Here is a 24,448-nt window from a genome sequence, read left to right on the forward strand (position 1 = left end):
CTTCTTGGGTCAAGTTTGGCTATATTTTGCCTAGTTTCTCCAGATTTTCAAATCTGCTATGGAGTTAAACATTTTCTTATGTTTTTTTCATATATGGGATTCTTTATTTTTATGGCTCTATATTCAAGACATTATGACTAAGTAGGGTATAACCTACAAATACAAGAGTGAATTAACATTAGAAAATATATTAATATAACCCATCAGATTAAAGATCAATAAACATCATCTTCTCAACAGAGAAGTTTGATTATATTTAAATATTCATATATGATAAAGCATATTAACAGATGAATACATGCAAGCTGTCTTCAATTGACAACGGGGATATACCAAAAAATACTAAATATTAGAGCATGTGTAGTTAATGATAAAAACTAGAAGTATTCCCTTAAAGTCAAAATTAACTACCTGCTATATTTTGCCAGTATCCAATATGTTTCCATCTCCATGCCTTATCTCATATCATTTCCTCTCCCTCGAAATCCCACACTTTTTGAGGGAATCACAGCTCCATCCCCAATAAAATAATAAAAGTTGTGTATTTTCTGCCAGAAAAATGCATACATGCAAATAAACACAAAATTTTATGTAAGCTATCATAGGATTCACTACCACCATTCTGCAAAGAAGATTTCAGATTAAAAACTTCTATCCTACACATAACCCGTATACATAATACTCAAAAATATTAATAGAGGAAGGAATAAGCATATAAATATGCAAGCAAATACACAACAGAGCAGAAGTGGATGCAGGCATTCACACTGGCCTATGAAAATCTGTCTAAAAACTGTTTAAAACACGAAACATAAAATATACTTGGGTTTTAAGTATTTATTTACTTGGGTTTTAAGTATTTATTTACAAAGTTCTTACTAATACAACTGCTTTTAAAATATAGCAATAAAGGGTCATTTACTATTTAAGAGTGGCAAATACGTGGCACAGAAAAAAATCTAGGTAGTCAAACTATTAAGGCAGACAATTGGAAATCGTTAAATGACAATTAAAAGTTTGCAGTACTCCCTAAACAGGTAGGAAATAAAAATGCATTTATTCATAGGAATTTGATTCTTTTATATCACTGACCCTTAAAAAAAAAAACATTGTGAAAAATAACATCAGGGCTTGAAAAATATTTTACAACTGCAAAAAAATGCATTTTAATTTTACATTTAATTATGAGACCACCATAAAAAATTGACCATACACATACCTATGTATTTTACAGCAGGTTAGTATAACTGACGCCAACTTTAGAGTTATTTCATAAAGAGTATAAACAATCTATAAAGAGTATAAACAATCTATAAAGAGTATAAACAATCTATACCACAATTTCCTCATGGTCTTATCCTTCAAAATAAAATTCCATACACTATCAAACTAAATTAAGATTTGCTAATGGCTAAAATCACCATAAATATATTGTCTCTGAAACAGCTACAAGTATATACCAATATCATGTTTGTGCAAAAATATACATTATTTTTTAATCTTTCTGTCCTTATTTCAATTCGCAGAAGTATTTTGAAACAATCTCCTTTAAATGTTATTCTTGTTAATATGGGTAAATCTTTTTAAATCCACACCCTAGATCTTGAAAACTTCTGAGAATAAAATAAACTGCAAAAGGAGCAGTTAAATAACTACTTCAAACGGCACATGTGAAACAAGGCTCCACCATTTAATTGGAAATCTATGCAGGTTTTTAGCTAGTAAGTACTGTGATATCACTTAATTTCTGCACAAACTGAGATACACAAATACGTATTTCCAAAAATTCATTCATGGATATTATACAAAGAGATTCACAGCAGTATTTGGCATCCACCAATAAAATTTATTTACTGTATCAGGTTGCAAAGCTACTGATATCATGAATAACTTAAATTATTGGTCTTCAAATGAAGGATCGAGCAGAGAGAAAAATTACATCAAAATCAGTATAATTTTTTACATGAATTAACTCAGAAAATGTAACAGGTTAACCTTACTCTTTCAAGAAGAAAATCAAAAGGCATAGCTTAGTGTTATTTATCTTCTTTCCAGCTTTCACCAAGTGCTAATGATAAGTACCATTTAAGTCAGTTTCTTATTTCCGTATGAGGTGTTTATAAGTTTCTATAAATTTAGATTTTTTGCAGCTTCATATCAAATGAGTTGTAGATCTACTTAAAGTATGACTTCTCCTTTCAAAAAAGGAAGGAAGGCTGACAAGGGAGGGAGATGGGATACCCTGTAAAGATAAGCCAAATATTTTAGATTTTAGATTTTTCTTTCAAAAAATTATAACATACAGTTCAACATCATGCATATCATTTTTACATTTTACAAATTACCATAGCAATGAATTAAAAGACATCTGAAAATTCAGTTAAACTCTTTAAATAAATAAAATAATTTAAAATTAGGAGAGGGGATAGGGAGAAAACAATTAAAAGTATTTTAGCATGCTGAAAACAAAAAACAAATGGATAGACCAGTTAACTACATATTAACTCAATTGGAATAGATATTGGCTTACTGCTAGTAATGGTACTTCAGTGAGATATTAATTCAGTGTTTTAAGTTATAAAAAAAATTATAAATTAGTTAACAAGTTTTTGAAGTAAAAAAACAAACCCTAGTGGTTTCTTCTTAACTTAATCATAAAGCAGAATTAAGAGAAGTAAAATTATTTCATGGGAAAAAATTTTCTAAAATTAAAACTCATACACTCCTAAAGTTTTTGTATTATGTATGCAACCCATATGTAAGTGTACGTTTGTGTGTGTATGTATAATTTTGCTCCAAACAAAAATTGAGCAAAACAGCAGCACTTCTGATAACTGAGATATTAAGTTACTCAGCTATCTAAACTTATTTTTTCAGGGTTCAAAGTTAAATACTATCAGAATTTTTAACAATAACAAAGAAACATGCCCAAGAATACCAAAAACCCAAGAGTGAGTGTAAATCAAAATGAATTATAAAGAAAATTACTGTTTTATTTTAACATACATGAATGGCTAACTGTAACTAAACTTAGAGCCAACAAGGTAGCTGGCTATTAAGTTCTCATCAACAAGGTAGCAAAATGAAGTGTTTAAAGAGCTGAGTTGGTAAAGTATTACCATTCAAGCGATAACAAAGCAACGATTTAAGTAGATAGTATAAAAGTTTACATCTTCCTCAGTTGAAACTTTTATGATTTGCCATACTAAAGGCATAAATTTATTTAAATGCCATAAATCTAAGATTAAGAATCAGATTTAGAATATAAATCCACTTTACATGACAATTATTACTATTCTTTAAAATGATGGTTTTCATAAATAAGAAATTTTCTAAAAAGATTGGTTTTTTCTGGACGTAAGAGTAAATTACCTTGCAAAAATATTTTCATGTGCCAATATGCCAAGAAACTCTATTAAGCCTAAGTTGCTGTGAATTCAAAGCAGTTATAAAGTTGTGAATTCAAAAGTCCCCATCCACCTAATAAGTGATTCAGTTTAGAAAGAATACTTTCTTTTTTAACAATTACAAATTTCAAATAGCTAATAAGCTCACATTAAACTTCACGAGGCTTGTTTCCATTACTGGTTGGCATATCTCCTAATTCTTCACAAATGTCAAAGATGACTTGGATAGAACTTTTTTGGAAATTTGGAAAAGTATTTTCTTCTAGTATCTCTGAAAAACTAGCTCGTGAGGCAGAATGACGTATAGATCGAAACCAGGAATTCTGAGAGCGCCCACCAGTAGAGTTTGAGCGCTGAACAAAAAGAAGCTTAGCAAATCCAATTACATTGCTTGTGGAAACAGAATGGGTAATCTGTTAGAACAGAAACAAGCAATTGAGAAGAGGACATAAATGTCCCAAAGATATTTTAGATACTTATTTATATTTTATTTACATAAAAATGACAAAACCATAAATAAATTAATTTTCTAAAATTTTTCTATAAAATCCAATTACTTTCATATGAAAAGCAATAATGTTTATTATAGTTACTATAGATGCAAGAAATAAAGAAGTGATAGTACTTTGGCCTTCAGAAAGCTTAAAATCTGATTTTAATAAATGCATGCTTACTGTATTTTGTCTATTTTAACACATTTTTCCATGATCAAATTTCTTTTCATATATTTATATTATCAACTAAGTACAACTTCTCTCCCACTGGAAGTTTAACCTTGATCAAAAATACGTATGGGGCGGGCCCAGTGGCGCAAGCGGTTAAGTGCGCGCGCTCTGCTGCGCCGGCCCAGGGTTCACTGGTTCGGATCCCGGGCCTGCATCGATGTACCACTTGTCAAGCCATGCTGTGGCGGCATCCCATATAAAGTAGAGGAAGATGGGCATGGATGTTAGCCCAGGGCAGTCTTTCCCAGCAAAAAAAGAGGAGGATTGGCAGATGTTAGCTCAGGGCCGATCTTCCTCACACACACACAAAAAAAAATGTATAAACATACTCATAGATTTAGCTGTAACTCTTTAATGTATTAACTAAAGACTTAACTTGTAAAAAAATAAGTTATTGAGCATTACGTGCCTTGCTATATCAATTTTATATGATAAACGGCAACCACTTATAAAACACTAGAGCACTCACTGTGTGCCAGGTACTGTTCGAAGTGCTTTGCACATATTAATTTATTTAATCCTTACAACTACTACTTTAGATTCATTTTAAAGACAGTGAAATTGAAATAGATCTTTAATAACTTGCCAAAAGTCATATAGCTAGTAAATAAGCAGAGCTGGGATTTGAACATGTAAGTTCCAGAGTTCATGCTCTTAACTACTCAAACTGCCTCTCAGTATATAATCGCATCATACGCATGTGCGTGTGTGTTTTTGTATTCAGTCCTTACAATAACACTACAGGGTAATATAATACAGGATTATATACTATTAACCTCTTTTCTCTCATCTACAAAAATGGGGATAAGAGAATAAGAAACTTGCTGAAGGACACATAACTAAGAAGTGACAGTGACTTGCTTTTCTTAACCTTAGTAGGTTAGGTTAATAACTTTACAAAGAACAGATACATCACTCATATACTCAGTGACAGAAGTAAATGTTAGAAATGTGCTTAATATTAATTAAATGTCTAACAATGACACCATTGGGAATTTGTTCAGGAAACATTTAAAAATATACACATGAACCCATATCATCCTTTGAAGTTCATAGCTTCAGAGATTATATTCTACTCATCACAGAAATAGTAAAAGGAATAAGACCTAGTTTCTGCTACATTGTTGGAGCCAATCTGTATAAACAGAACCATCACTATTTATGTTAGTAAAGAGATAGGCCAGATTGAAACAGGTTTCTTTTCTTAGTGATTTTAGAACATACCTTAATCCCTTCATATCAAATAAACTACACATTAAGTACATCTCTAGTTCTTTAAGCGAGGTTATCTCAGTTATCTTTAGCCAATTAAGAGGTTAGAAGTTTAGAGATATATATTAAAAAAAGACAGAGATATTAAGATTTCCATTTTTAAAAAGTTAACAAATCACACACCATCTCCATAAATGTGAGTAAATCATTTAGCCCATTAAATCAAAGTCACTTACTGCTAATGATGATGTGCTAGACAGACGACTCATTACATGCTTGTCACTGCTGGGAGGACTTCTTCCCTCCACTGAGCTTTGAGACGCCATAAGAGCCCTTCGTAGAGCTCTTTTTGGAGTTTTGGAGAAAGAGAATGCTCTTGTAACCTAGAGTTCAAGAGTTATAATTAATTAAGCCTAGACAAATTTAATATAACTGATAAGAATGACTATGCATAAACAAAGCCAAATACACATCAACAGCTTTCTACAAATAGTATATGGCAGAATTAGAACCTCTTTGGACAAAGCAGTGAGAAAATGTAGTACATTGTAGACTATGCCATCTTGCATTCATAGAGCATTACAGTCCAATGGGAGAAAGAAAGCGGGAGGAAAAACCTGGCCTGGGAGAGAAGAAACCTGGGTTTTTGTCTGATCCAGCTAAAATTCAGTTGTGAGATCTTTAATCGAAAGCCACTTGAACCTTAATTTCTTTACTGAAAAAGTGAAGGAGTTCATTTGAATCATCATTTAACATGTTTATCCACTATATATCATAACATGTTAAATGCTGGGAGATACAAAGATGATTAAATAAAGCACAACTCCTCCCCTCAAAGGCAAAGAAAACAAACAAAAAACTTATAAATCTAGCAGTAGACTATGGCTGTAAATTTCACCTAGAATTATGAAAATTTCAGTTCTACTTTTGAAAAGCCCTATTACCAACATTCTTACATAGTCCTCAACAACTCTGATAAGGTAAGTAGGAAAGTTATCTCCATCAGAAGACTGAAACATACTTATGGTCAGGAATAGATCCCAGGTCTCCTGACTCTGTCACACGCTCTTTGCTGAAAAATATCTGAGGCAATATTTAAGATGAATGCACATATATCTATATCTAAAACACCATCAGTACATTTCTACTCAAGTATATAGCTCATAGAAGTATCACTCTAACAAGAATGAGAGAGATAAGTTGTTATAATCACTGTGGCAAAGAATCTACTGAACTAAAACTATTATCTCTGTGGACTATTCCCTAGAACCAAAAAACAGCTTTGTTTTATAGACTATCTTTACATTGGTGTCTATGGCAATATTATTTTTAATATACTCTGACAAATACATTTTGTAGCTATGTTAAATAATAATTTCAGCAAGACTTACCTTTTTTTCTTTGCTAGGAAAGATTCGCCCTGAGCTAACATCTGTTGCTAATCTTCCTCTCTCTTCTTTTTTTCCCCCTCCACAAAGCCCTAGTACATAGTTCTATATTCTAGCTATAGCTCCCCTAGTTCTTCTATATGAGCCGCCACCACAGCACGGCTGCTGACAGACAAGTGGTGTGGTTCCACGCCCAGGAACTGAACCCAGGCCACCGAAGCAGAGTGTACAGAACTTTAACCACGAGGCCATCAGGGCTGGCTCAAGACTCACCTTTTTTGAAGTCTTTTTTATTGCTCTAGATGCTCTACTCAATGTACTGTCCATATCTTTTGTATTTACTTCAAAGGATTCTGGATCAGCAGTGTAAATAAGGTTCTCCTGTTGAAAAATAACACTTTTTAATTGTTTTAAATAAATAAAAAATAAAAATACACAACTGTTTCTAAAATCAAACCTTTAAGCACTCATATATGGAAGTATATATAAATCAGTCTACTCAAGATTTTTGATGTGCTTGACATAATTTCTACTCTGAAATGTACTAATTTAAGGATAGTGGAAAATAAGCATTAAGTAAACGAAAAATTCACTTCAAGGACCATGAACACCAAAGCAACTGGATAAAGAACTCAGTATAAAATCTTACTAACAAGCCTAAAACTAACAAGTTAGAAATTTAGCAGACATTTGGGCCGGCCCCGTGGCTTAGCGGTTAAGTGCGCGCGCTCCGCTGCTGGTGGCCCGGGTTCGGATCCTGGGCGTGCACCAACGCACTGCTTCTCCGGCCATGCTGAGGCCGTGTCCCACATAGACCAACTAGAAGGATGTGCAGCTATGACATACATCTATCTACTAGGGCTTTGGGTGAAAAATAAATAAATAAAATTAAAAAAAAAAAAATTTAGCAGACATAGTGTTTAAGTATAAAAACTGCTCCAAAACAGTATCACAAACTTACCTTAAGATAATCTCAAATTAAAACAGACTTTCTCCTACTTTTCCCTTTCTTCTTCAATTAACATCTAGATGAATTCTAAATCAGAGGTTCTAAATCTGTGATCAAGAGCTCCCAGAAGTGGCAATGGATAGAAATCAGGAGGTATGCAACCTCCATGAAATTATGTGCAAAATTCTGTGTGTACATAGTACAAAGGAAACTTTCTCTGATGACGGGGTTCATAGCTTATACCACATTCTGGAAGGAGTCCAAGATTTCATATAGGCCAAGAACCACTAACCAAATTAATTTTAAATGAGACAACTAATCTCAAGTAATTAAAAATATTACTTGCTCAAATTACGTTTGGGCTTTCAGAAGAAAGCAAGTTAGACAAAATGTTTTTGCAAATTCCCATAGCCAATTTTCACTTTAAATTTACAAAGCTAGGCCATTAATTGGCAAGTTGCCTCACTACTCTAGCACTATAAGACCATCTTCCAGCAAGATCATTCTGTAGCTAGAGAGAATTTTATACAACCCTGTAAACGTTGGTTTTTCTGAAAATTCTCTCATCTGCAAGATGTAGAAAATACCTGGTGTATATAACCCACAGTAATCATAAGGCTAAAAATACATGCTATTTGAAATGAAATGTTAAACGCCTTTACAAACACAAGGTGTTAAATATTATACTCTACAATTTTAAATGCTTGCTTTGGCTCTTCACCATTGTCGTCCACATAGATAGCCTTGGTTTTGCTAAAGCTTCTCTGATTTCATCAGGAACAACTAAATCCACTCTGACTGCTCCAGACCCTCTCTTTCCACTTGATCCATTTGCCAAATGACTTATAGTTGCTAATCTAATCCCAAGCAGGTAACAGTACTTGTAATCATCAGTATCTTTTAAAAATAATGTTACAATTTTTTTCTGAGTTTTAAAACAAATCTCATCCACTATAAAAAATTTGGAAGAAAAATTTAAAATAAAATAAAATAAAATCACCCACTACTCTACCCACCATCTACTATTTACATTTTGGTATATTTCTTTCAGATATTTTTCTACATGCATAAAATGTTTCATTTTAACAAAACGGGAGTCATACTATCCAGTTTTGAATCTCGTGTTTTTCAATTAGCTGTATACTATGGGTATTTCTTTCATGTCATTAAATACTCAAAGGAATTACTCTTAATAAACAGCTGATAAGAGTCTTTTCTGATTATACTAGAATTTTATCATTCTACTATTTTTGAACACTTAAAAAGAGCTTCCACTTTCTTGTTGTTAAGAAAAACTATTGAGGCTGGCCCAGTGGCGCAGTGGTTAAGTGTATGCGCTCCGCTTTGGCAGCCCAGGGTTCCCAGGTTCAGATCCCGGGCACACACTCGACACACCGCTGTCAAGCCATGCGGTGGCAGCATCCCATATAAAGTAGAGGAAGATGGGCATGGATGTCAGCCCAGGGCCAATCTCCCTCAGCAAAAAAGAGGAGGACTGGCATTGGATGTTAGCTCAGGGTTGATCTTCCTCACCAAAAAAAAAAGAAAAGAAAAGAAATAAACTATTACAACAGCATTAAAAAGAATAAAGTAATACTTAGGAATAAACTTAACCAAGGAGATGAAAGGCTTATACACCGTAGACTACAAAATATTGTTGCTGAAAGAAATTAAACAAGACACAAATAAACAGAAAAACATCCTTTGTTCATGAAATGGAAGATTTAATATTGTTAAGATGTCTATAACCCAAAGCAATCTACAGAGTCAGTGAAATCCCTACCAAATGGCAATGATTTTTCTTTCAGAAAAAGAAAAATTCATTCTAAAATTTACATGGAATCTCAAGGGACCCCAAATAGCCAAAACAAGCTTGAAAAAGAAGAACAAAGTTGGAAGTCTTAAACTTCCTGGTTTCAAAACTTACTACAAAGCTACCGTAATCAAAACAATATGGTACTGGCATAAAGGAATGGAATGGAATAGAATAGAAAGCCTTGAAATAAACCCTCACATAATATGGTCAAATGATTTGACAAGGGCGTCAAGACTATTCAATAGGAAAAGGACAGTCTTTTCAACAGTATGGAAAAACTAGATATTCATAAGCAAAAGAATGAAGTTGGGGGGCTAGCCCGGTGGCACAAGCGGTTAAATGTGTGTGCTCTGCTGCAGCGGCCCGGGGTTCGCCGGTTCGGATCCCGGGCGCGCAGCAACACACCGCTTGGCAGGCCATGCTGTTTCAGCATCCCATATAAAGTGGAGAAAGATGGGCATGGATGTTAGCCCAGGGCCAGTCTTCCCAGCAAAAAAAGGAAGAGGATTGGCAGATGTTAGCACAGGGCTGATTTCCTCACCAAAAAAAAAAAAAAGAATGAAGTTGGACCTTACTTTACACTATATACAAAAATTAACTCAAAATGGATCAAAGATCTAAACACAAGAGGTAAAACTCTTAAAAGAAAACATAGGGCAAAAGCTTCAAGACATTGGATTTAGCAGTGATTTCTTGGATATGACATCAAAGGCAGAGGCAATGAAAGAAAAACAGATAAATTCAACTTCATGAAAAGTAAAAAAACTTGTCCAAAAGACATTATCAAAAGAGTAAGAAGGCAACCGACAGAATGGGAGAAAATGTTTGCAAATCACATATCTGAAAAGGGATTAATATGCAGAATATAGAGAATTCCTAAAAACTCAACAACCAAAAAATAAACAACCATATTCAACATTCACCACCTAAATTTTCTTGTGAGTTTTTGAAATGGTTTCATTTTTTCCTTTTTAAATCTATAACTTTTGTGAATATAAGGTTAGGATACACACCTAATTTTCTCTAAGTACTTAATCAACTATCTTAGCACCATGTGTTAACAATCTTATTCAATTATTATAGTTCTACATTTATCATACAATCAAGTCTTATTTCAAGGCTATTTATCCTTTCCATTGATCTACCTATAAATTTGTGAATCAGTGTAATAGTGTTCTGATCATTGTAACTTTAAAAATACAACTTAATAGCTCATAAAGGAAGTACTGTTTTCTAAATTTTCTTATTGTTGCTTTTTCTTTAGAATCATTCTGTCAAACTCCAGAAATTCCCTATAGGATTTTATAAGAACTGCAAAGAATTTACATCTTCATGGCTAGTCAGCATTCTCATTCAGGAACACCATAAGTCTCTCCATAAAGTGTTGTAGTTTTCTTAAAATAAGTTTCATTTGCTCCTTATAAGGCTATTCCTAAATTTATGCTAAAATTTCCTGGACTAGCCCCGGTGGCCTAGTGGTTAAGTTCGGCGCAATCTGCTTTGGTGACCCAGGTTCGGTTCCCGGGTGCAGACCTTCACCACTTGTCTGTAGTGGCAGTGGCGGTGGCTCACATACAAAAAGAGGAAGATTGGCAACAGATGTTAGCTCAGGACGAATCTTCCTCAGCAAAAAATAAAAATTATAATAAAAATTTAAAAAATAATAAAATTTCCTAAACGTATACCAAATTTTATTGGAAAGGGGGGGTTTTCACTTCCTATACTTTCTAGTTGGCTACTGCTAGCATAGAGGAAAACTATTGATATGTATTTATATTTTATTTAGCTACTCAACTAAACTGTTATAAATAAGTTCTAATAGTTTTCAATTGGTTCCTGTCAATTATCTAGACAATCATTTGCAAAATAACTCTGAACAGTTAACGTCTCTTGCCAATCCATGAGAAACAAAGCAGTCAGGATTCAAGCTCTGCCTATCTCTGAGTGTCTCTGCATCCCCATTCACATACACCTGCAAGATTTTGCACTATTAAGATTTCCTACATCTCACAGGAAAGGGATCACATTTCCTACACTGCTGTACATATGGCACCATAAACTAAGCACAGCTGTAACTTTAATCTTATGAACCTAATTTTGTTTTCATTTCATTCCATTTTCAATTTTAATTTCATTTCAATTTCAATTTTTCATCCAATCAACAAATATATATTGAAAATCTACTATTTGATAGAAGTTTTTTATATTCCTAGATATAGAGGCAAATTCAAAAAAAGGATGTTTTGATGCTGAAATATGTTCTCATTATTTATGTTTTGTTTCTAAACTACAAAGTAATTTATCAATGCTCATTCTGAATTAGTCAACTTATGACATCTTTTAAAAACTAAAAGCTGAAAAACAATAGAATTAGGTGGAAAACAATTAGAAACAATAAAAGAATTAATTTAATACAAGTGATGGGTTACAAAATTAACATGCATATATCAAAGATTCACCTATATACAAAACTAGAAAACAACTTAAACAGCTAAAATATCTCATTTATGATACTCTTATAAAGAGAAAATTACCTAGGAATAAATCTAATTAACAATGCATGTTTACACTTATATTTCCTTTGTGTGTGTGTGTGTGCGTGTGTGTGAGGAAGATCAGCCCTGAGCTAACATCTGCCAACCTCCTCTTTTTGCTGAGGAAGACTGGCCCTGGGCTAACATCCATGCCCATCTTCCTCCACTTTATATGGGACGCCGCCACAGCATGGCTTGACAAGCTGTGCATCGGTGTGTGCCTAGAATCCGAACCAGTGAATCCCGGGCCACCACAGCAGAGCGCGCCCACTTAACTGCTTGCCCCACCGGGCTGGCCCCTACACTTACATTTCTGGGAGATACCTATGAAAGTATCAAAAGTTGCACTGCTGAGGGGCCAGCACAGTGGCATAGTGGTTAGGTTCACACACTCCGCTTCAGCGGCCTAGGGTTCATGGGTTCAGATCCTTGGCGCAGACCTACACATCGCTCATGAACCCATGCTGTGGCAGTGTCCCACATACAAAATAGAGGAGGACTGGCACAGATGTTAGCTCAGGGACAATCTTCCCCAAGCAAAAAGAGGAAGTTGGGCAATAGATGTTAGCTCAGGGCCAACCTTCCTCACCAAAAAGAAAGTTGCACTGTTGAAAAAAAGACTTGTGGGAAAGGTACAAATATTTTACTACAGTATACTTTTATCTATTTGATTTTTTTCTTAGGTACAAATACTATTTTTCAATTTAAATTAGAGTAAAAATCATAGCATGAATATAAAACTAAATATTGGTAACTTTACCCCTTGAATAAAATATTTGACTGCAAAATGTATTAATGTATATATAATGAAACTAAATGCCAAGTGTTTCATTTTGGTGAAATGCTTTTTTTATAATGAAGGCCTCTGAAATTTAAATCCTTAAGCAGCTGCTAATATAGAAACGAGATTCTCAGTCCTTCCTATTGCTATCTTAACTATTACTAATAAGCTTATACTAACCACTCATGAACTGAGAAGGAAGCAGATGACTTCAGGTTTTCTCTCAACAAAACAGTAAATTACTTCTGATTTGGTGAGGGGAGATAGATTTGAGGTCTTTTACATTTCTAGAAGGATCTGGGTTCAGCATGACTGAAAGAGTAAACATCCAGGTAGCTCACTAGTCACTGGGAATACAGCTGTTTGCTAAGATGTAAAGATGAAGTACTTTCTTTAGTTCTCTCTGCATAGAGGAAGGTAGATAGGGCAAATCACAGGCAAAGTGCAAAGGAGGGGAAACTTATCTTCAGTATTCCTAGGCTTTTTTCTACTATTTTTTTCTCATTAATAGTTCCCAATCTCTTTCCAAAAAAACCTCACTGCTTTCTAATCTATTCCTCTAAATTTCTAAAATAAAAGTGAAATCTATACCATAACCAAAACTCATTTTCAATAACAAACTAATATAATTTTTAAAACATTTTATGACTTATTCAAACTATCTTGAGCATTAAAGAAGCTTGGGAGAGGAAGGAGTTCTTCAGTTGGCCCCAAATTCACATATACCTAAGAGTAGTTCTAAAGACAGATCAGCTGAGTTTAAGATTAGAAAGTAGTAATCAACTTCTCCCATTGAGATATAATATTAATTTCAGGGGAAACTGAGCCTCAGCTACAAATTTTAGAGGCCTATTCATAGGTGTTAATTCACAGGAAATTTTCCAGCATTTCTGACATCTTAAGCCAATGAACCCAGCTACATGCGAGTTATTGGACCCTTCTTTCAGTAAGTTCTCCTCTCCCGCTAGTCCTCAAATTCACAGATACAAAAGGGAAAATATCTAGCATCATTGTGTCCCCTCCCTTAGCCTGTGCCTCAGTGATTTCCTCAAACTCTGAAATCATGTTTATAGCTTAGAGCTTCTGATTTGGTCAAATTAAAGTAGTACCAATAACAGACATTTATATTAACAACTTACTACATATGGCTAATAACCAGGAGTAATTATAATTTTAAATATAAATCATATTAACTCCATTAGAAATATTATTGGCTCAGAAGCACAAACTCTTCTAATATATGTTCTATCTTCAGTCTATTCCTTATATAGTTAGAAATCCCAGTTAAACAAGTTTAAAAACTAAGAATGAATATTACTACTCATAAACAGCCAGTGGTGATTTGATCAAGATGTAGGCCAAGTTTGATTCTTAAAAGAAATATAAAGAATTAGTGGTAAAAGTACTTAATTGTAGCCTAAGGAATTTAATTTTCAAGTTACTTCTTTTAAACTATTTGAAGTGGGGGGAAGGTGGTGGTAACATTGCTTAAATTCATTTGTTAATAAAATTATACTTTTGATATTAGAGGTTAGAAATCTATAATGGCTTCAGCAAAGCTACCATCTGACTTCAGGCAATAAATGAACCTTTACAGTATGGACTATGTAATTAAAGGTTACAGGTTGGCAAGAGACTGAAAATACATACCTAAGTATTCTGAGAGAGAAAATTTTCAACAGATTAAAACTTTAATCTTTAAATTCTCCAGTAACAAAATTTGGGATATATCCATGGGGAGAAAAACTACTAAAGGGGTTTAACCAAGAACAAAGATACCTGGATTCTAATGTTAGCTTTATGCTCTTGGCCTTAGTTTCACAAGTAAAAGAATGACATTAGATTAAGTTTCTTTCAGCCTGAAAATTTTAATTTTTAAGTCATTTACAAATGGGCATGCCAAATGAAATAGTGTAAAATAAAGTAGTTGTACTTATTTTACTCTTAATTAAGTAACCTCCAATTATTTAGGGCACCAAAAAACATACAACAGGAGGAGAAAAACTACTGTCAAAGAAATCAGAGATTTTTTTATATCTTTTACATCTTTTGTGAATATATATTTTTAGAAATACATTCTCTTCAACATGGCAATGTTCTCAAATGATGAGACACTGATTCAGGGCTTTTTAGAATTTTACTATGTGTAATATTTTAAATGTGGGAAAGAGATGGACTGAAGTCACTGAATATATGAATTTACAAACATATTTCTTAGAAACAAAATTTCACAACATGAAAGAATTTTGTGGTTTAAGACAGTAAATCAAGACATGGTTAAATGTTTGCTGCCATCTTGTGGCTAATTTTACTCTAAGAAATCTTTTCCTTAGCTGTTTATATTTCAGTTCTAAGATTATTAGCTATCTTGTGGCTAGTTATTCAATAGTTTGCATTTTAAGGAAATTTTTCAATTAACTGTTTACGCTTCCATATATAAAGCCATGCTTCCATGGCTATAAATTTGGAAAGGAGTGCATAAGCCATCTAGTCTGACATCATGATAAATGCAGGAGTATGAACTAGAACCATGAAAAACAATTCTTCCTTATAATGAGCATTTTTGTAAGCTTTATAACAAAAGCTATCTCCATCATTTTTGTAGCAAGCATTCTGTTCTATGTTCTAGCATTGTATTACCCTCTATGAACATTCTGGGGAACAATCCTTTATTTATAACATATTCTTGTCCCATAGAAATTTTAAAAAACAAACAAATCAAAGTCTGTTAATTGTTCTAAACACTGAGGTAGGGAGTTTTAATCAAGTATTATCTAGTTTATAAACCACAATAATTTTACCTCAATGTCTTTTAAGGTCAGGCTTAACTATGATAAAATAAACGTTTATTCCCAGGAATGTCCAAGGCAATCTCAGTTACAGTGCCACTGTACTGAAAAGAGTCGTCTATCAACACATTCTCCTCCGTCTATGTCATTTGTGCAAAGATGAAGGGGTCTATATCTGTCTATCACATGTCTTTCCCATATATGATGCAGAAATCAAATTATCTTTTTTTTTTTTGTGAGGAAGATCAGCCCTGAGCTAACATCCATGCTAATCCTCCTCTTTTTGCTGAGGAAGACCAGCTCTGAGCTAACATCTATTGCCAATCCTCCTCCTTTTCTTTCTTCCCCAAAGCCCCAGTAGATAGTTATTATGTCATAGTTGCACATCCTTCTAGTTGCTGTATGTGGGACGTGGCCTCAGCATGGCCGGAGAAGCAGTGCATCAGTGCGCACCCGGGATCCAAACCCGGTTCACCAGTAGCGGAGCGCGTGCACTTAACCGCTAAGCCATGGGGCCAGCCCCAAATTATCTTTTTTTTAAGGGACAAGATTTCATCCAAGATCTACTACAGGCTATATGATTTCTGGTGAGTCATTTAACTTCAATAATTTATTTTCTCATATATCTTAACTTTAATCTGTATATAATAAAGATAATTATATATTCATAATGGCATTTGATTTTAAGAGGTCGGACTGAGAAAACTGGATTGGCAACTTGCCTGATAGGAAAAGCCACTAGCTATAACTCACCTATTGCTTTCACTAAGATAAAAGAACAAGAGAACAAAATACCCTCTATTTTACAAATAGCCAGGTCAAAGAGCACTAATGAAAATCACAAGGTATATTACAATAAGTCCCAGAAGCCTCACTAAATCAGAGCCACAAGAGCCACAGGCTATGAGGACCTGTTTATAAGCTAGGGACTCAAAGAAATGTTTCATGCGTCTATACTTCTAAAAATCTTTTCCAAATAACTTATTAAACCATTTGTCTTCAACACACACAAATCTAAAACTCTCTAACATTCATAATTAACAAGTCATTAGAAATGTACAGGTTTAGACTGAATGCATTGCTATGGAGTTTAAATTTTCATTGTAGTAGTAGTTTAAGAACTTACAGCATCTGCTTTACAAATGGTGTTGGCTACATGTCGACATAGCATCTTTAACCAGTTTTCTTTTGGAAGTTCCTCCGATGTCATCTGGAAACTGAGCAGCACATTTGCCTGCTCTGTTGGTGGCCTCACAAGCAAGGCAAAAGCATTATGACAATCTAGGATTCCAGAATAAACATAAATATTAAATGTTACTCCTTGGAAAACGACAGATTCATGCAAGTTTAGTTCCTTCAGAGCAACAAAATTCCAATGAAATTATCTCTTCTCCACCCTTCCTGTCCCCTCTTTTTTTTAAGTGGACAAAGAACATCACCATATTACGTTGAAACATTGGAAAGAACTATAATAGTACGTACCATGTGAGAAACTAACAATGATAATTTGACATTAAAGAAGCAGTATTTTCCATGACATTTAATATTTTATATGATGGAGTTTTTAAAATTATATCATTTCTTAGAATTCTAGAATTTAAGTTTTAAACTAAAATGGCATTGTAAGAATAACAACTCAACCTACTCAAATCAAGTTCACAAAAATAAAATTGATATTTCCAAATATCAAAATTGTCACAAAATGTTTTTTAACAAAAAAAACAAATTTTATTCTTTTAGCATCCTGGAACCTATTTTAAACAAAGAAGTCTTCCATAATTGTAATCCAAAAATATAGAGATGATTTAAATAAATGCATTATGTAACCTTTAATGAATCCAGAATTTGACAACCAAGTAAAGATAGCAATATAAATTGCTGTTCAAGTTTTCTTTAATTGTCTCTATTAACTCAAAGCCTTCCATCACTATAGGATGGGATCAGTAAGGGAACCAGCTTACATTGTAAAAACATATGCCTAACATCCAAAATATGGCCATGCACACACATCACTAGGTGCTAATTAAACAGATGACGCTGTTTTCGGTAGGTATAAAGTTTGGCAATTTCAGACCTTCAGAGAAACCTCCCTAACACTATCAAAGTTGAGAGTAAAAGCTTTCCTTAATACACATTTGACCCCATGTCAAGTCTACCACAGTTACTTTGGATGTATTTATTCACGCACATCTTTTCCTATCATATCCTAAATATATCCCTAAAAATGCAGCCATTGGCAACAGGGAAGGTATAAGACGCAGAGCACAGTTAATAGACTGGTGATTTCTTTTGGATTCTGAGGAAATAAAAATAAGTTTTGGTGTGGGAATAGACTAGGCTAGGGCACTATTTTGACATGTAACCATTGAAGGGAGGAAGATACTCCTTAAGGGAAGAAGATATCCCACAGGTTGAAATAGCACTTTCATTTGAAAAAAAAATCAAAAATAAAGTCAGTTCCTAGAGATAGAGTTGAAGTTGAGATAGAAGTGTAAAAACAACTACTCTACCAGAACTAACCAACTACACTTAAAGATAATTTACCAGTTAAAGAAAGAAAAATAAGGGAGTGAATCAAACCTACAATGAATATAAACTATTTTTTATCTAGCCAATAGTTTATCCAATGAGCATACCTTCTGTCTCTCTTATGTCCAGCACCTTCTTAATTTGAGAAAGAGGCATTAGATGAATATGCTTAAGAGAAGCTGGGGGTCGGGTATGGCCATGAGGACTCCTAAAAGGGCCAATAACCTTGTGCCGTTTTCTTGCTATCTGATTAGAGGGAAAAAAAAGTCACTATCAGTAATATGAATAAAAACAATTAAAGACCAAATACTTAAAAATAAAATGGTACTAATGACATAAATCTATATGCAGCTCATTTGACTATCAGTCATTCCAGAATTAGTATGTGATAAGAAGTAGAGTTACTTTGTGACAAATGCATACATGTAACTGTACCAGAAATTGTGTAGCTCTTCTCATGTTTATATGGCAAGAGCTCAAAAGTCAGGAAAATAGGCCAAGGGACAGGGTCTATGCAAAAGGTCCCAGAGGTGTGAAAGAACTCAGAAGCATTGTCAGAAGTAATAGGATCAAGGGTGGAAGAATCTTCTTGAGTTCAGGAAGGGGAATAGTGCTCTGGGATCTCCGTCTTGGGTTCAAAAGATAATCGATATCAATTTAAGAGCAGAATTCACAATTATCTCAGATCTTGTGCAAGACACTGAGGATAAAGAGTGAATAACACAGAAATGGTCCTGCTCTCATGATATTTATACACTACTGAAAAACAGAAAGATTACAGAAATAACTAACCAATACATTAAACAAATAATACAAATTATAAACTCAAGGTGGTGTGTTAAGATATAACTTTTACCGGGGCCGGCCCGGTGGCATAGCGGTTAAGTTTGGGCGCTCTGCTTCGGCGGCCTGGGGTTCGCAGGTTCGGATCCCAGGCGCGGACCAAGGCATGGCTTGTCAAGCCATACTGTGGCGGCGTCCCATATAAAGTAGAGGAAAATGGGCATGGATGTTAGGCCAGGGCCAAGTTTCCTCAGCAAAAGAGGAGGATTGGCATTGGATGTTAGCTCAGGGCTAATCTTCCTAACACACACACGAAAAAGATATAACTTTTACCTAAACTGGGAACTCATGCAAAAGGAAGAGATCGGTAAAGTAACACTGGAAAAGACAGGAGGCAAAATCACAAAGGACCTCGTGATTCATGATGTACTTGAGTTCTGTGAATTTTATAAAGTCTTTAAATTTATTGTTTTCATTTCCATGGAAGCCTAGTATATTATTTTGACTTTTTAAAAGAACATCTCTTTTGAGGTTATAATCATCAACTGAAAGACATTAACACAAAAAGATTTAGATTAAGTTACTTAATGAATTGAGATTGGTCATGATAATGAATATGAAAAAGTATAACTGAAAACTGTACTAACTTGTATTGACTAATGAGAAAAGATCAAAAGGCAGTCAGTATCATATTCACACTGAAGCAGAAATATGACACAGATCTATGTTACACATCAAATATTAAAAGTTCATTTGCATTAACATAGTAAAAATAAGCAATAAAGACTCTTTATTTAAATAATTATTTCCACTGGAGTATTTAGATGTACTTTTGATGACATAAATGATAGTACATCAAGGTAAAAAATTCAAAACATAGAAGAAAATATATCCTTAAATACTAAATTAGTTTACCTTCAGTAAAACATCACCCATATTTAAGTCAATATAGATTTTTTCCATTTTAAATGTCTCTAACTTTTACTACCCTCTTCATCTCAAATTTGCTAAGAGTTTTGTTTTGTTTTGTTTAAACAAACAAGCTAAAGGAAGAGTTTAGGATTAAAAATCTTGAAGCTCAAACTTCACCTTAGAAACAGAGCTGTTTCAGCTAATGTGATTCTGAGGCATGGAGACTAAGAGAGAGTAGAACAAAAAGTCACAGGTAAAGGAAATGAGAGGGTAGGGTATCACATAATGGACTCAGAAGTCACAAGGAATGACCAATGGCAGGAATTAAAGTGGAAGGGAAGTCAATGAGCCAGTTAAAAAAGACTTCACGGAATTTGAAGGGGATGTAAGATCAAAACCTTAAAGTAAACCAAAACTCTCTCAGGGTTAAGGGGATAAAAACCAGAATGGATTAGCAAGGAAGTAAAGGTAACCTAACCTAGTAGATGAATGGAGCCAGCTGACCTAGGGTCTTCAACAGGAAAAACTTCAAAAAGCTTTAATAGAAGCAAACAAATAGAAGTACCGAGCAACCAAGTACAGTAAAACCCCAACGTAACACAAATTCAGATAAAATATGATTGAATATTGACTCCACTTAGCCCTTTTCTCAAAAACAGAGCAGGTAAGAGACAAGGAGTTCAGAATGATCTACTTCATGATTTTTTGACTCTCTCAGTTTAGGGTACAGTATTTTTTACTGTCTTTATTTTTGTGTTTTGTGACATTACTGACCAAATGAAAGTACCATTTTTCACTAACCTCACAACAACCTCTGCATTTAACACCAGTGAATTTTTGGTGAGATTTTATTGTACCTGTAACTGTGCATGGCTTGTTCTCTAAGATTCCCTTGTATTTTACACTTTAAATAATAATATACATGATATAAGAGGGCAGCTCTAGAAGAGAAGTGAAGTAGAAAAGGTTAAAAGGAAGAGGTATAGACTTTAAGGAAACCCATCAAATCACTTTAATGAAAGCAAAAGAAAGTTACTCAATAACAGAAATGTCAAATTAGTCTTCTGTTAGTCTGTTTTATCAAAAAGAACAGTTTTATCTTCTGAGATGAAGGAAAATACACTCCCTTTATATGCCCCATTAGATTGTTTAGTTGTTTAAAAATACACTATTAAACGAATGAAAGAGAGCTGAAAAAGCAAACAAATATAACACCATTTGCCTGGGGGAAAAATTTAACTTAGATGAGAATTTTAGAATTAGAATCATTGCAACCCATCTGATATACTGACCACTCAATCACTCTAAACCTACTGACTTAAGGAAGAATCAGAGGATCACAGTTCATAATATTAAATAATCAAGTTATCACCCTCTTCAACAAAATACTGACCTCTTTTTTGCTGAAAAAAGCTACTTAAATTTTAAAAAGAAGAACTCATAATTACTTCATAAACCTTGAATAAATATACATAGAAATAAGAAGTTCCTAAAATTCTTGACCTAAGCATTTACGTGCCCTGAAATAAACTAAATTTTCATTTGGATTTGGATTTGAAGCCATGGAAATTTATTATACTTCTTAATATTAGGCCTTCTCCTAAAAGCATTCTATTAAAAGTATTAAACCAACAATTGCTCTCAATTTAAAAAATATGATTATTTAAGTTCACTTTAAACATATAATACTTCAATCAAAGCTTGGTTTTAAACATTCAGGGAAGTCACACAGATCAGTGGTGTTATACTCTATTAAGCACAATTTTACCTCCAGGCAGTCATTGAAGAGGAAGAGAGTTACTTGTTCTCCTCTGTCACAGGGGTGCTCACCTAGAGAAATTGTTTCAACTCGTTGGACTAAGCTTCGGTGAGAAGATAAAAGATTAGCCTGTATAGATTGAAATATTAATAGAAGAGATCACTTGGTAGTATGTAATTTTTTAAAAGTTATAATTAAAAAAAAAAGTGGGGCCAAGATTCTGTTCATATGAAAACTATAGAATCTAAATAACAATAAAGAGAAAGTAAATTCACAATCATCAAAAACGAACACTTACTGGGCATCCATCTACTTCATAGACAACATCAAAAATTTGCTTTTGAGCTTCAGTTTTTCTCTTATCTTCATTAATATGCCTGGAAAATTAATAAGGTTACCTTAAAAACTTTAACTTTTAAAACAACAGAATATGAAAACTGCAAATACATCTCATGTCACAAAAAAGTCCTTCCATGTAGCCTCCCTTAATTTTGATAGCTGAATCAGTTAAATAAAATATTCTCTAAAAGTATCCCATGACACTAAAAAAAAAATTCCACAGATCCTTCAGCAAAGTATGTCTTACTATACTCCTTACTATATTCTTTTCTTATAAATCACTATATACTTCAAGTTCTAACTATAAGTTCAGTTAAGGTTTTATGCAAGTCATTCCCAAGTCATACGCTAATCATTTCACTGAAACAAAAACTAAGACTACTGCTTCCAAATAAGATGGAATAAGAAGGAAAGAATTATACCCTTCTGCCTGAAACAATTAAAAAACCGTCAAAACATAAAAGAAACAAGGGTTCTCAAGACACTGAAAGTCAATTCTTGAGACAGGAAACAAGGTAAGTGAGCTATAGTCTACTACACTGTTTATAAGAGACACATTTTAGGTTCAAAGACATAAAGAGGCTGAAAGAAAAATGATGGGAATACTCCACCCAACAAAAGCAAAATATACATTCTTCTCAAGTGTATATGCAACATTCTCCAGATTAGGCCATAAAATAAGCCTTAAAAAGTTTGAAAGGATTGAAATAATATAAAGTATATTTTCCAACAAAAATGGAGTGAAATCAGAAATTAATAACAAAAAGAAATTCTGGAAATTCACAAATATGTGGGAATTAAGTAACACACTCCTAAATAACCAATGGGCCAAGAAGAAATCACAAGAGAAATTAGAAAATACTTTGAGATAAAAACACAACATACCAAAAATTTATGGGATACAACTAAAGCAGTGCATTAAGGAAATTTATAGCTACAAATGCATATAATAAAACAAAATAATCTCAAATCAATAACCTAAGCTTTCACTCTAAAACACTGGGGGGAAAAGAGCAAACTAAATCTAAAGCAATTAATGAAATAGAGAATACAAAAATAACGGAAAAAGCAACAAAACTAAAAGTTGGTTCTTTGAAAACATCAACAAAACTGATAAACCTTTAGCTAGGCTGACCAAGAAAAAAAGGGAAAGAACTCAAATTACTAAAATTAGGAATAAAATATAGGACATCACTACCAATCTTACAGAAATAAAAAGGATTATAAGAAAACACTATGAACAATTATATGTCAACAAATTAGATAGCTTAGATAGCTCTGGACAAATTCCTAGAAAGACACAAACTACAGAAACTAACTCAAGAAGAAACAAAATCTGAATAGATCTATAACAAGAAATTCAATTAGTAATTTTAAAACTTCTTAGAATAAAAACCCCGGGTCCAAATGGCTTCACTGAGGAATTCTACCAAACACTTCAAGAATTAATAATAATTCTGCATAGGGCCGGCCCGGTGGCTTAGCGGTTAAGTGCGCGCGCTCCGCTGCTGGCAGCCCGGGTTCGGGTCCCAGGCGCGCACGGACGCGCTGCTTCTCCAGCCATGCTGAGGCCGCGACCCACATACAGCAACTAGAAGGATGTGCAGCTGTGACATACAACTATCTACTGGGGCTTTGGGGGGGAAAAAATAAATAAATAAAATCTTTAAAAAAAAATAATAATAATTCTGCATAAATTCTTCCAAAAGATAGAAGAGGAAGAAACATTTCCCAACTTCTTCAATGAAACCAGTAGTAGCCTGATACCAATACCAGACAAAGGCATTACAAGAAAACTATCAACCAATATCCCTTTGAATATAAACACCAAAATCCTTAACAAAATACTAGCAAACTGAATCCAGCAACATATGAAAAGGATTATACACCATGACCTGGTGAGATGATATCCCAAGAACTCAAGCTTCAGTTAACATGTAACAATGTAATACACCATACCAAGAGAATAAAGGACAAACACCACACAACCACCTCAGTAGATGCTGAAAAAGCATCTGACAAAATCCAAGACCCTTTCATGATAAAAAAACTCAACTAGGAATAAATGAGGACTTTCTCAGCCTAATAAAGGGAATCTACAAAAATCCCACAGCTACCACCATACCTAGTAGTGAAAGACTGAACGTTTTTCTCCTAAAAGGAACAAGACAAGGACAAGATGTGCGCTCTCACCACTTCTGTTTAATATTGTACTGGAGCTGCTAGCCAGGGCAATTAGGCAAGAAAATGAAATAAAAGGCATCCAGATTGGCAAGGAAGAAGTAAAACTATCTCTATTTGCAGACGACATGATCTTGTTTACAGATAATTCTAAGCAATCCACTAAAAAGTTATTAGAACTAAAACAAGTTCAGCAAGGCTGCAGAGCACAAGATCAGTCTACAAAATTCTACCGTCTTTCTATATACTAGCAGTGAACAATCCAAAAATGAAATTAAGAAAGCAATTCCATTTACTACAGCATCAAAAACAATAAAATAGGAATAAATTTAACAAAAGAAGTG

The 24,448-nt window shown here is 33.8% G+C and overlaps 1 protein-coding gene across 13 annotated transcripts in view; it reads right to left on the reverse strand.

Annotated features, from left to right (window-relative positions):
- Window positions 1–822: 822 nt before the first annotated feature.
- ECT2 (epithelial cell transforming 2) overlaps window positions 823–24,448 on the reverse strand; it is a 64,153-nt gene continuing 40,527 nt past the window's right edge. For 8 of the 13 annotated variants that reach the window (XM_087440017.1, XM_087440018.1, XM_087440016.1 and 5 more), the window contains 8 exons: window positions 21,883–21,961; window positions 21,594–21,713; window positions 18,238–18,376; window positions 16,728–16,882; window positions 7,006–7,113; window positions 5,581–5,727; window positions 3,556–3,820; window positions 823–2,242 (listed from right to left, as the gene is read on the reverse strand). In XM_087440017.1, coding sequence (XP_087296143.1) covers window positions 3,557–3,820; window positions 5,581–5,727; window positions 7,006–7,113; window positions 16,728–16,882; window positions 18,238–18,376; window positions 21,594–21,713; window positions 21,883–21,961 — 1,012 coding nt within the window. In that variant the 3' untranslated portion in view covers window positions 823–2,242; window position 3,556. Of the gene's footprint in view, window positions 2,243–3,555; window positions 3,821–5,580; window positions 5,728–5,751; window positions 6,428–7,005; window positions 7,114–16,727; window positions 16,883–18,237; window positions 18,377–21,593; window positions 21,714–21,882; window positions 21,962–24,448 lie in introns of those variants that run through there. The other 5 variants (XM_087440019.1, XM_087440021.1, XM_004424727.3 and 2 more) reach the window with 2 other exon arrangements.

The sequence above is a fragment of the Ceratotherium simum genome, chromosome 15 (assembly GCF_057802395.1).
Source record: "Ceratotherium simum simum isolate JZ-2026a chromosome 15, ASM5780239v1, whole genome shotgun sequence".
Lineage (NCBI taxonomy): Eukaryota > Metazoa > Chordata > Mammalia > Perissodactyla > Rhinocerotidae > Ceratotherium > Ceratotherium simum.